The following is a 15,266-nucleotide window of genomic DNA, read 5'->3' as shown; positions in this document are numbered from 1 at the left end:
CGCTGTCCAGTTTCTTGTAATATAAATAAGCAAGTCATCCTCTGTAATGGCTGTCGTGTGTTCGGAAAAAAGGTTTTAGGAATGGCCACAACTGTGTTCAACCAATGAGCGGCTTTGTCTCTGTGCGATATAGAAAATGACTGTATTGTGAGTATTCGACTATACGTTCTCACGCAGTTGCTTTTAGCTGCGGGCATTAAAGTACAGGCTCTTCCCACTCTTTCTTGTCTCTCCTTCTCACAGAGACATACAACAAATGCACCTTCTTACATACGTCACATAATGTCACGTGTGCATATACGCCCTTGCTGAGCAAAGAGGTAGCGTCATGTTAACGTTAGCTGTGGCAGGTGTTGCAAGCGGAGCGGTGCGAGTGGTAATACAAGAGAGAGAAAGTGTGAATCTGGTATCAAATTGAGGAGGAATAATTTTTTCCCAAGAAAAACAGCACTGGGTCCATCGTCTGGTGGTGATTTGGCTTCAAGCGGGGAGATGCTGAATGGACAACCGTAATATGTCAAGTATGCGGCAAAAGCGTTGCTACAAAAAAGAGGAACACTGCTAATTTGTAGCATCATTTGAAAAGTCACCCGCTAGAGAGTGAAGAGTGCTTAAAACTCCCCATGTCAACATCTTGGCCGGTGCCACACCCCAAAAAATGCCAAAACAACCAGCAATTGAACCTGGCGTCTTTCGTTGCCAGATCAACACCGTATGAAAAAAATAGTCAAGAAAGAGATAACGTCCGCAGGACCTTCCACATAGCAAAGGACATACCCTGTTTGATTTTCTATTATGCGGCTCATTTTTATTTGTGTCAAACTTGGGCTTGGATTAAGGTTGTTTCTTTGACGCAGAGGGAATTTAGCACGACCGAGGTGTGAATGCGAGTACATCTTTAAATGTATTTATACACTATAATACAAAATCCGCGACCCCAAAAGGGAATAAGCGGTAGAAAATGGATGGATGGAAATACAAAACAGGGAAAACAAGGACACGCTCAATGGCAGATAATAATCTAGGCTATGAAACACAAACAGGAAACAAAAACACTTGCTCGATGGCATGAATAATGGACATAAACAAAAAGACTTAGCACAAAGCAATTGACTATGAACTATAAACAAAACTTACATGACAAGGAACTGTGAACGATGGCATGATGGTAGGAACAGCATGGCTAGGGTGTGTGAAGAACTGAACACTCAGCAACTACCGGTTTAAATAATAACAATGATAATTACAAGCAGGTGTCAAAACTGAGGAGAGGGGTGTGACATGACAGGTGAAAAACTAATGAGTTGTCATGGAGACGAAAACAAACCAGGAAGTGCCAAGACAGAACTAAATGTCCCAAAAACTAAACATAACCTGACCAAACATGGCAAAAACCAAAACATAATCTTACAGGCGTGACAATTTGACAGTTATTGAAATATCTTGTGTGACATCATGCACAAAAGTGCACTTTATTTGTTTCAAATTATTGTTGTGGCGTTCTGTACAAAAAGTGCACTTTATTTTAGTGTTGTTTTGATGTCATCTTGGTGACATCATGCACATAAGTGCACTAATAGCTTGTTTTAAAATGTCTCTGACAATCTTGCACTTTCTGTTTTGAAATGACATGAATGTTTGTGCCACTGCTTAATAACTGTTTGATAAATACAGTTTTGGTCAATTGACTTAGTTGTGATGCATGAAAGTTTAAAATGAGCATACATTGATGCAGTATGAAGAAGAATGTTTTAATGTAGACACATAGAATCATCATACTGCTGTGATTATATGTATCAAGAGTTAATTCAAGGCTAAGGCAAAATATCTAGATATATATCGTGTATCGCGACATGGCTTAAAAATATTGATACATTAATAAAAGGCCATATCCCCCAGCCGTAATTTACTGTAATGTATTTATTTTACTGTATTTTTAATTGATTTAATCACATCTATATTTAATTGTTGTTCTTCCATCCATCATGAAACACAAACAGGAAATCCGGGTCCTGGGGGCAGCAGATGCCCAGACTTGCCTGTCTCCAGCCACCTCCTGTAGTTACAAAAGGGGACACCGGGGCGTTCCCTGGCCAGCTGGGAGAGAATTATTGCTCTTTTATTTCTCAATTTTGTGGCACATCGTTAGTTTTTAAGACCGTACAACCCTAATACATACAGTATTTTGAAGGGAAAAAAATGGGGCAATAATAAGCACAAAAAAGTGAACACTACTATTGTCACTGATTTAAAGTCCTAAAGTCATGTAAACATTAACAAAAACATTACCAAAAAAGCATTTTGTGATAGTAAAAAATATTCATCTAATCACTATCATATTGACTGATACAATTCTTGGTATTGTTCCAGTCGATATTTAAATCAATCAGCCGCCCACCCCTGTTTACATTAAAGAGATCTAGCTTAACGTTGGCATGGCTTCTTATAGTCCTGAACACCTAAAAAAAAAAAAAAGTACCAAAATGACAGACAAAAACGATTTTGGGATGATTGAAAATATCGATCTAATCACTGCAGTATCGACCATATATTGATATGTACGTAACAGCCCGCCCACTTTTGTTTACATTCAAAATATCTAGTTTTGCAGTTAGCATAGCTTGTTGTATCCTCCTGCTGTGTGTTGTGTATTTCTTAATTATGTGGCAATTAAAAAAATGACATCAAAAATAATTAAAATCTGATAGATTTGTAAAAGTCTAGACTTGTATAAAGCTAAATATGTTAAACAGTAGACATATTTAATTTGAATCAATAAATTGTAAAATAATGTGTATGTTTTTCCATGAATCAAATTGTGAAATAATAATAATAATAATTATGGATTAGATTTATATCGCGCTTTTCTATTGTTAGATACTCAAAGCGCTCACAGTGAAGTGGGAACCCATCATTCATTCACACATGGTGGTGGTAAGCTACATCAGTAGCCACAGCTGCCCTGGGGTAGACTGACAGAAGCGTGGCTGCCAGTTTGCCCCTAGGCCCCCTCCGACCACCACCAATCATCCATTCATCATTCATTCACCAGTGTGAGTGGCACTGGGGGCAAGGGTGAAGTGTCCTGCCCAAGGACACAACGGCAGCGATTTGGAGGTCAATAGGTGGGAAGCGAACCTGCAACCCTCAGGTTTCTGGCACGACCGCTCTACCCACTACGCCATGCTGCTCCAAATGTTTAAAGCAGGGGTGTCCAAACTTTTTGCACTGAATAATTAAAGCATGCAGGGGCCATTGTGATATATTTTAATTTCAAAGCATAACAAAATATATGGATTTTGTTTTGTTTTCTTACTTTTAGGGCTCCCGGGGACCATAAAAGGTCTAAGTCATTAAAATGTTAAAAACAAGTCAAATTATCATTATTTTTTTATTTATGTAATGCTTACAGTAAATCTGTACAGTACATTAACTTTCGGTTGATATAATTTTTTTTTTTTTTTTTAAGGTTTTATGCTTTTTTCTATCAAAGACAATTTAGTTTTTTATAATAAAACTGAAATACGCAGTTTTTCCCCCACTGACCAAAACATTCAGACAGCAATGTTTGATGTGAAGTAATTAGAGCCTTAAAAGGACCAATAATTCAGGACACCATTGATTTTGATTCATTATTATTTTTGAGTAGTCACAGTGAAAAGATGAATTAAATCCCTTTAAATATATATATATGGGATCCAAAAGGTGCCACACTAGTAAAGTGATACATTATTATTATTATTATTATCTTACCTTTCATTATTTAAGTCACGAGATCAACTTCAGATACATCAGTCGATTTTCCGTTTGAACTATTATTTTGTTTGTTTCATGCTCTTTTGTTAAAGAAAACAATGATGTTTTTTTACGGCAACCACAGAATATATGCAATTTTTTCTAACATAAAATATTGTAAAGTGAAATATTTCAAATAATCGGAGCCTTGAACGGGTCAGTAGTTTATTATAACATATATATTTTTCTGTGAGGTGGAGACTTGTCCAGGGTGTGCACCGCCTTACGCCCGATTGTAGCGGAGATAGGCACCAGCAACCCCCCGCGTCCTCAAAGGGAATAAGCGCTAGAAAATGGATTAATGGATGGATGGATTAAAAAAATGACATCAAAAACATGTAAAATCTAATAGATCTGTAAAAGCCTAGGCTTGATTAAAGCTAAGTATATTAAACATTAGACATATTTAATATGAATCAATTAACTGTGAAATAATGTGTATGTTTTTCCATGAATGAAATTGTGAAAAATAGTATTACATTAGATCAGCTCCAAACGTTAAAAGCAGGAGTGTCACACGGAAAAATTAAAGCCTGCAGCGGCCATTCTGATATTTTTCATTTTCAAACCGTAACAAAATATATGGATTTTGTTTTGTTTTTTACTTTTAGGGCTCCCGAGTACCATAAAGGGTCTCAGTCATGAAAATAAAAAAAACAAGTCAAACTAATATTATTTTTTCATTTATTTAACACTTAGAGTAAATATCCAACACTTAGAGTAAATATCGACAGTACATACATTTCCGGTTCATATAAAGTAAAAAAACAAACAAATAGGTTGTATGCATTTTCTATCAAAGACAACCTAATTTTTTATGATAAAACTGAAATATGCAGTATTTCCCCCACTGCCCAAAACATTCAGAAAGCAATGTTCGATCTGAAGTAATTAGAGCCTTAGAAATACCAATCATTCAGGACACCATTGATTTTAATGCATTATTATTTTTGAGTAGTCACAGTGAAAGATAAAAAAAAAAAACATTAAATATATTTGGGATCCAAAAAGAGCCCCACTTATAAAGCCATACATTTTTAATAGTTTTTTGTTTTTTTTTACTTTCAACATTTAAGTTACGAGATCAGTCGATTTTACGTTTGAACGATTATTTTGTTTGTTTCATGCTCTTTTGTCAAAGAAAAAAAATGGTATTTTTGTACGGCAACCACACAATACATGCAATATGTTCCCACATAATAACATTTTTAAGTTAACTATTTGAAATAATCGGTCAATAATTTATTATAACATATATATTTTTTCTGCGATGAAGTGGCGACTTGGGCATCACGGTGGGGGAGGGGTTTGTGCATATGCCTCACATTACGAAGGTCCTCAGTTGTCATAGGTTTAATCGGGATCTTTCTGTGTGGAGTTTGCATGTTCTCCCCGTGAATGCGTGGGTTCCCTCCGGGTACTCCGGCTTCCTCCCACCTCCAAAGACATGCACCTGGGGATAGGTTGATTGGCAACACTAAATTGGCCCTAGTGTGTGAATGTGAGTGTGAATGTTGTCTATCTATCTGTGTTGGCTCTGTGGTGAGGTGGCGACATGTCCAGGGTGTACAACGCCTTCCGCCTGAATCCAGCTGAGATTGGGGTTGCGGGGGGTCGCTGGAGCCTAAGGGAATAAGCGGTAGAAAATGGATGGATGGATGGATGTATATATATATATATATATATATACACATATATATATATATATATGTGTGTGGGGGGAAAAATACAGGAATTTATATTGTAGGAATGTTAAATAATTTATTTGTAAATGATGGTGGAAAATAAGTATTTGGTCAACCATTCAAAGCTCTCACTGATGGAAGGAGGTTTTGGCTCAAAATCTCACGATACATGGCCCCATTCATTCTTTCCTTAACATGGATCAATCGTCCTGTCCCCTTACCAGAAAAACAGCTCCAAAGCATGATGTTTCCACCCCCTTGCTTCACAGTAGGTGTGGTGTTCTTGGGATGCAACTCAGTATTCCTTTTCCTCCAAACACGAGTTGAGTTTATACCAACAAGTTCTATTTTGGTTTCATCTGACCACATGACATTCTCCCAATCCTCTGCTGTATCATCTATGTATCCATTTTGGTATAAACTCAACTCGTCGTGTTTGGAGGAAGAAGAATACTGAGTTGCATCCCAAGAACACCATAACTACTGTGAAGCATGGGGGTGGAAACATCATGCTTTGGGGCTGTTTTTCTGCTAAGGGTACATGACGATTGATCTGTGTAAAGGAATGAATGAATGGGGCCATGTATCGTGAGATTTTGAGCAAAAACCTCCTTCCATTAATGAGAGCTTTGAATGGTTGATGAAATACTTATTTTCCACCATAATTTACAAATAAATTCTTTAAAATTCCTACAATGTAAATTCCTGGATTTTTTTTTCGCATTCTGTCTCTCGCAGTTGAAGTGTACCTATGATGAAAATTAGAGACCTCTGTCGTCATTTTAAGTGGGAGAACTTGCACAATCGGTGGCTGACTAAATACTTTTTTGCCCCACCACTGTATACATATATATATATATATATATATATATATATATATATATATATATATAGTTTTTTTTTATTTTTTTTAAATTTTTTGAGCAATGGCAAGAAAAGAAAAATAAAGCTAGACAAAAGAAAAAAAAAACAGAATGCATGGCAGCTTTGTGCAACTCTTTCTACAGTTTGTAGTTAGATTTCACCTCATTCCACTTTTGTTAATGTTTTTTTTTGCAATGGCATTTCTAGAATGCGCGGCGGGCCGGTAAACAATTGGGCCCCCGGGCCGCACTTTGTACACTCCTGGTTTAAAAGAACACACATTGCGATGTGGGTTGAGGTGCAGTATTACCTCCAAGAAGTGCTTTTAAAGGTTGAGCTGCCCAGACCACTCACTTCTAATAGGCAAAGGGACGGTCAGCTGTGTCGGCTCCAAGCGTCCAGCAGTCTTAAGGGACCCATTTGAAGCAGGTAAAGAGAACAAGCAGTATCTTACATGAGCAAGACAATTTCCTCTTCAAATCCCCCCGAAGCTAGACTGCCTGGTGGCGTAATAAAACTCATATACTCTCATAATTAGGTTGTTGTATGTTTTGTGAGCGCCAGCCTCCTCGGGGCAGGACGTGGCGAGCGGAAAAAATACCTTTCTACCTTGTACCTCCCAAAGCCGCTTGTGTGATTGTCGGACTGTAGGTGTGCGGCTTTGATGTATTTAATTTCATAGCGTGTGTTTTGTGTTCTAAGGCCTTTTCTGGAAACTCCAACTCGGAGAGCTCCATTCGCCACGAGCTACAGCACGGAGTCGTGACTCGTTTCCTGCGGCTCGTCCCGCTGGAGTGGAGCAAAGAGGGGCGGATTGGGCTTCGGATAGAAGTCTACGGCTGCATGTACTGTAAGTGCACCGCTATTGGACATTACATTAGGTACACCCAACATGCATGTACTGTAAGTGCACCGCCATTGGACATTACATTAGGTACACCCAACATGCATGTACTGTAAGTGCACCGCCATTGGACATTACATTAGGTACACCCAACATGCATGTACTGTAAGTGCACCGCCATTGGACATTACATTAGGTACACCCAACATGCATGTACTGTAAGTGCACCGCCATTGGACATTACATTAGGTACACCCAACATGCATGTACTGTAAGTGCACCGCCATTGGACATTACATTAGGTACACCCAACATGCATGTACTGTAAGTGCACCGCCATTGGACATTACATTAGGTACACCCAACATGCATGTACTGTAAGTGCACCGCCATTGGACATTACATTAGGTACACCCAACATGCATGTGCTGTAAGTGCACCGCCATTGGACATTACATTAGGTACACCCAACATGCATGTACTGTAAGTGCACCGCCATTGGACATTACATTAGGTACACCCAACATGCATGTGCTGTAAGTGCACAGCCATTGGACATTACATTAGGTACACCCAACATGCATGTACTGTAAGTGCACCGCCGTTGGACATTACATTAGGTACACCCAACATGCATGTACTGTAAGTGCACCGCCATTGGACATTACATTAGGTACACCCAACATGCATGTGCTGTAAGTGCACCGCCATTGGACATTACATTAGGTACACCCAACATGCATGTACTGTAAGTGCACCGCCATTGGACATTACATTAGGTACACCCAACATGCATGTGCTGTAAGTGCACAGCCATTGGACATTACATTAGGTACACCCAACATGCATGTACTGTAAGTGCACCGCCGTTGGACATTACATTAGGTACACCCAACATGCATGTACTGTAAGTGCACCGCCATTGGACATTACATTAGGTACACCCAACATGCATGTACTGTAAGTGCACCGCCATTGGACATTACATTAGGTACACCCAACATGCATGTACTGTAAGTGCACCGCCATTGGACATTACATTAGGTACACCCAACATGCATGTACTGTAAGTGCACAGCCGTTGGACATTACATTAGGTACACCCAACATGCATGTACTGTAAGTGCACAGCCGTTGGACATTACATTAGGTACACCCAACATGCATGTACTGTAAGTGCACAGCCGTTGGACATTACATTAGGTACACCCAACATGCATGTACTGTAAGTGCACCGCCATTGGACATTACATTAGGTACACCCAACGTGCATGTACTGTAAGTGCACCGCCATTGGACATTACATTAGGTACACCCAACATGCATGTACTGTAAGTGCACCGCCATTGGACATTACATTAGGTACACCCAACGTGCATGTACTGTAAGTGCACCGCCATTGGACATTACATTAGGTACACCCAACATGCATGTACTGTAAGTGCACAGCCATTGGACATTACATTAGGTACACCCAACATGCATGTACTGTAAGTGCACCGCCATTGGACATTACATTAGGTACACCCAACATGCATGTACTGTAAGTGCACCGCCGTTGGACATTACATTAGGTACACCCAACATGCATGTACTGTAAGTGCACCGCCATTGGACATTACATTAGGTACACCCAACATGCATGTACTGTAAGTGCACCGCCATTGGACATTACATTAGGAACACCCAACGTGCATGTACTGTAAGTGCACCGCCATTGGACATTACATTAGGTACACCCAACATGCATGTACTGTAAGTGCACCGCCATTGGACATTACATTAGGTACACCCAACATGCATGTACTGTAAGTGCACCGCCATTGGACATTACATTAGGTACACCCAACATGCATGTACTGTAAGTGCACCGCCATTGGACATTACATTAGGTACACCCAACATGCATGTACTGTAAGTGCACCGCCATTGGACATTACATTAGGAACACCCAACGTGCATGTACTGTAAGTGCACCGCCATTGGACATTACATTAGGTACACCCAACATGCATGTACTGTAAGTGCACCGCCATTGGACATTACATTAGGTACACCCAGCATGTATGTACTGTAAAACATTTGTTTTCATGGCTGACATATCCATCCCATCCATCCATTTCAACCGCTTATTCCCTTCGGGGTCGTGGGGGGGCGCTGGCGCCTATCTCAGCTACAATCGGGCGGAAGGCGGGGTACACCCTGAACAAGTCGCCACTTCATCCATTAAATATTATAATTATGTTTGTATTTCCTTTTAATACAAACTACTGATGTCGCCATACCAATATTTTGGTACCGGTACCAACATTATTTCGATACTTTTTGGTACTTTTCGGTACTTTTCTAAATAAAGGCGACCACAAAAAAATTGACTTATTGGCTTTCCATCCATCCATTTCCTACCGCTTATTCCCTTTTGGGGTTGTGGGGGGCGCTGGCGCTTATCTCAGCTACAATCGGGCGGAAGGCAGAGTACACCCTGGACAAGTCGCCACCTCATCGCAGGGCCAACACAGATAGACAGACAACATTCACACTCACATTCACACACTAGGGCCAATTTAGTGTTGCCAATCAACTTATCCCCAGGTGCATGTCTTTGGAAGTGGGAAGAAGCCGGAGTACCGGGGGAGAACATGCAAACTCCACACAGAAAGATCTCGAGCCTGGGATTGAACCCAGGACTGCAGGATCTTCGTATTGTGAGGCAGACGCACTAACCCCTCTGCCACCGTGAAGCCCGCTTATTGGCTTTATTTTAACAAAAAATATTACGATACATTAAACATAAGTTTCCTATTGCAAGTTTTTCCTTAAATAAAATAGTGCACATACAAGACAACTTGTCTTTTCGAAGAAAGTAAGCAAACAAATGCTTCTAATTTAGCTGCTGACATATGCAGTAAAATATTGTGTTATTTCCCATTCTATTATTTTGTCAGATTATAAAGGACAAGTGGTAGAAAATGAATAATTAATCTGCTTACTTTCTCTTTTAACATGTTCTACCCACACTTCTGTTCAAATGTAATAATCACTTATTTTTCTGTTGATTGATACTTTACATTAATTTTGGATGATACCACACATTTAGATATTAATCAGATACAGGTAGTTACAGTAGTTAAGTAGTTATAGGATCATACGATGTTCATATTCAAAGTCCTTTTGAGTCCAGGGACATATTTCCTGAGTTTATAAACATAATACATATATTTTTAAAGGTAAGAAGAGGTTGTGATGCCAAAAAATATCGAAGTAATCATAGTGGTATCGACTACTATGACGTTACTGTACTTGGTATCGTTACAGTGAATGTTAGGTGTCGATCCACCGATGGTGTTTGTTTACATTGTGATGCCAGTGAGCTACGGTGTGTAGTGAAGCATGTTTAGCTGTTCCTCGTCCTGCAGGGATGAAACTTGTAAGAACCTTACTTTATTCGTCGCAATGGAGGCGAGGATTAGTGATTTAGAAGTAGCTAAAACACTGCAGACTGGGGCTGGACTTTAGCCGCTAGCGAGCTAGCCATGTCTTAAAGCACCTTTTCCGGAGGCATTTCAGGGTTATAACTTCACCTTTGTCTTTAGTTTTTAAGTCAAAATGCATCCGTTCTCCTTTTTATGTCTACACACTGTGTCTGCTTTTAAGTACTCTGTGATTGTGCACTGCCGAAGATGCTTGTTTGCTCATAAACCATCAACGACAGGAAGTGACGATGATGGGGGTGTGGGGGGTGGCGGAATCATACTTTACAGAGGCGGTATAGGACCGAACATGATTCATTAGTCTCGTGGTACTATACAATGCCGGTATACCGTGCAACCCTAATACAAACAGTATTTTGAGAAAAAAAAACAAAAAAAACTTAATTTGATTGATTGATTGATACTTTTATTAGTAGATTGCACAGTACAGTACATATTCTGTACAATTGACCACTAAATGGTAACACCCGAATAAGTTTTTCAACTTATATATGTCGGGGTCCACGTTAATCAATTCATGGTAATGGTAATGGTGCAATAATAACTACAAATAAGTAAACACTACTTGTGTCTTAAAGTCCTAAACTCATGCAAACATTAACAAAACAATTACCAAAAAAAACTTTTGTGATTGTAAAAAATATCGATCATATCACTATCGTATCGATCACATACTGATACAATTATTGGTATTGTTGCCGTTGATATTTAAATCAATCAGCCGTCCACCCCTGCTTGCATTAAATTGATTTTTAACTTAGCGGTTAGCATGGCTTCCTGTATAAAGTCCTAACGACCTGAAAAAAATAACATCAAATGACAGACAAAAATGATTTTGTGATGATTTAAAATAGCTAGGTCATAATCAGTCACATCATGTCAATAAGAAAGGGTTTTTGCCCTGATATAAATAAAAACCTGGCAACTTTTGGAGCACCTTTTTTTCCGCACAATTGGAGAACACAAGCGCAGGACATGACCAATGTTTCTCACATTTGGTTCTATGGACACAAATTACTCTGTCAATTCATGTCGATTTTGCATTGAAAAAAAATAAGAGTGATGACAATGGGAGAGGCCTGGATGTGGCAGCTCCTCTGCTGGTTGCAACCAGGTATTGCAATCCCTTTTGACTCCTAGGCTTTGAGAAAAATAAATGAAGCGTCCCAAAATTGAAGCCCTTGAGCCATCTCTAACTTTAAATAACCCAAGCACATGTTTTAAAAAATCATGTGAACTATTGTGGCGTGTCAGACCATGACTCTATTTGCACTTAAAACTGAAGCCACAGCACAAAGGAGGAGGCTGAAATGGCGACACTTTTCAGGGAAAATCTGAGTTTTTCCAAATACCTGGTGGATTTGTCTACCATTGGACTGAATGTCACTGGGGGGCTCCTGAGAAAAGTCAATAAATCAATTGTTAAATTGGCAACAGTGCTGCTTTTATTTGAGAAAACTGAATTATATCTCCACTTGCAGCCTCCACTAAAAACTTCCCATAAAGAGTATTTATATAAATATATATATATATATATATATAAATATATATATAAATATATATATATATATATATATATATATATATATTTTTTTTTATTTATTTTTTTTTTTAAATATATATATATATATATATATATATATATATATATATATATATATATATATATATATATATATATATATATATATATATCCCAAAACACCTCCCTAGGTGGCATCCTTAAAAGATGCCCGAACCACCTCATCTGGCTCCTCTCGATTAGCTATATATCCATCCATTTTCTACCGCTTAATCCCCTTTTGGGGTCCCGGGGGGCGTTGGCGCCTATCTCAGCTACAATTGGGCAGAAGGCGGCGTACACCCTGGACAAGTCGCCACCTCATCGCAGGGCCAACACAGATAGACAGACAACATTCACACTCACATTCACAAACTAGGGCCAATTTAGTGTTGCCAATCAACCTATCCCCAGATGCATGGTTTTGGAAGTGGGGGGAAGCCGGAGTACCCAGAGGGAACCCATGCATTCACGGGGAGAACATGCAAACTCCACACAGAAAGATCCCAAGCCTGGGATTGAACCCAGGACTGCAGAAACTTTGTATTGTGAGGCAGACGCACTAACCCCTCTTCCACCGTGAAGCCCCATATATATGTATATATACATATATATATATATATATATACATATATATGTGTGTGGTAAAAATCACATGACTACTTCATCTCTACAGAACTGTTTCATGAGGGGTTCCCTCAATCATCAGGAGATGTTTATATTTTATTTTTTTGTAGCATATATATACATCTAACACAATGTCCCAACTCATATGGAAACGGGGTTTGGAAAATAGCATCCATGAAAAATGCGTTGCTTGGATGGCAACATATGTTGTTCCAAAACCTGTATGGACCATTCAGCTTTAATGGGGCTTTCACAGATGTGTAAGTTACTCATGCCTTGGGCACTAATACACTCCCATACCATCACAGATAATGGCCTTTGAACTTTGTGCCTATAACACTCGGGATTGTCTTCCAAAAACTATTTGAAATGTGGACTCCTCAGATCACCGAACACTTGTGCACTTTGCGTAAGTCCATCTTATATTGACTCAATTGAATATAGGTTAAAAAGTATTTGCAAATCATTGTATTCTGTTTGTATTGTGGCAACTTAATTGGTTTGGGGTTTTGAACATGCTAAACTAGGTCGATTAACTACATTTTCCAGTACCTTGGCGGTAGCTTAGCTACTTTTTTAACGAGTAGCTTTTTCTGTAGCTTAGCTACTTTTAGACCCATGTAGTGAGGTAGCTTACAACAAAGCTACAAGCTACACAGAGACTAAATGGGGTGCGAATCCAGGGCCCCAAAAGTATGGAGAAAATACAATGACCTGGATGAATGAGAACATCCATGATGATTGCTTAGTGTTCGTTGGATGAGTCACAATTGACTAAGGTTACAGTGAAACTTTATGGACTGGCCAATCAGTGGCAAGATAATGCAGGTAATTAAAACTAGCAAGCAAAATCACAACAGTCATATATATATATATATATATATATATATATATATATATATATATATATATATATATATATATATATATATATATATATATATTTACATATATATATATATATATATATATATATATATATATATATATATATATATATATATATATATATATACATATATATATATATATATATATATACATATATATATATATATATATATATATATATATATATATATATATATATATATATATATATATACATATATATATATATATATATATATATATACATATATATATATATATATATATATATATATATATATATATATATATATATATGTATATATGTATATATATACATATATACATGCATATACATACATATATTTATCCATACATACATACATGCATAAATATATACATACATATACATACATATATATATATATATATATATATATATATATATATATATATATATATTTATATATATATATATATATTTGTTTTTTTTCCAGAGTAACAAAAGCTTTCATTGAGGTAGAACTATGACGTGTTATATTATCTAATATCTTTGAAAATCAGCGTGATTTTTTAATCAGTTCACTTTTTTTATTAATATGTTGATTTTTAGCATATTACAATTTTAACATAAATGATAATCCATACTCTGAGTGGGAATCGAACCAACAACCATTTTGCAACTGGGTACTACTGACGCACTAAAACAACTACCGGAAGTCAATGACAGAGCATGATGCGGCCAGGTGTACGTTTGTGGTCGACTATTAAATGAAGCCAATAATTTACATTTTACATCTGCTTCTTTACGCAAAACGGGGCCTTCATATCATCGCAAAGTCCTACACACAGCTAAGTTTAGGGCAAGTGGGCAGAACTTGGCTGACATTACAACGATATTTTCCCAACAGCTTTCCACATCAATTTCATTCAAGTGAAACCAACACTAGATACGTCAGTGCAATTCAACGTTGATGTTATGTTGACAGCACATTTCCAATCGGATAATGTTTATAGTAAAAGTGGACTTCATTGTGTTACACCTGGAGATACGTTGCTAGGCTTGCATGACCAAAGATTTAATATTGTGAGAGGATGATCTACCTCACGGTGATGTAGAGGCGCTGTACAGTACAGCGCACGCGATGTCCTACACAAAGTATATTTGCAGTCAGTCATATCACCTTCTTTTGTCACTTACAAAAAGTAGCCAGGAGGTGACCCTGGTGTCCTCAATGGTAGTTACGGCCATGATTAATATTATCGATTCACAGATACCAGGAATTGATTCAAATGTGAAAGGCATCCATCCCTTTATTTATGTGAAAAACAATAACAGAGGCAACACAGTAGAGGTGGAAATTTTAGCAGTCGACCGCAAAAGGGACAAGCGGTAGAAAAAGAAGGATGGATGGATGGATGTTTTAACCATTTTGTGTACAACAGTTTAGAAAAAGAAACACAATTATGGAGTCTCCGTATTTTTTTCGGTTTAATTTGTACATATTCTATTGCAGCAATACCTATAA

At 37.9% G+C, this 15,266-nt stretch overlaps 1 protein-coding gene across 3 annotated transcripts in view; it reads left to right on the top strand.

The window, feature by feature from the left end:
- cntnap2a (contactin associated protein 2a) overlaps positions 1–15,266 on the top strand; it is an 843,773-nt gene that overhangs the window by 421,280 nt on the left and 407,227 nt on the right. For all 3 annotated transcript variants that reach the window (XM_061921961.1, XM_061921960.1, XM_061921959.1), the window contains exon 4: positions 7,047–7,194. In XM_061921961.1, coding sequence (XP_061777945.1) covers positions 7,047–7,194 — 148 coding nt within the window. The remainder of the gene's footprint in view (positions 1–7,046; positions 7,195–15,266) is intronic.

Source organism: Nerophis ophidion, linkage group LG15 (genome assembly GCF_033978795.1).
Source record: "Nerophis ophidion isolate RoL-2023_Sa linkage group LG15, RoL_Noph_v1.0, whole genome shotgun sequence".
NCBI classification, from domain to species: domain Eukaryota; kingdom Metazoa; phylum Chordata; class Actinopteri; order Syngnathiformes; family Syngnathidae; genus Nerophis; species Nerophis ophidion.
This window is presented reverse-complemented; position numbering and strand designations above follow the sequence as displayed.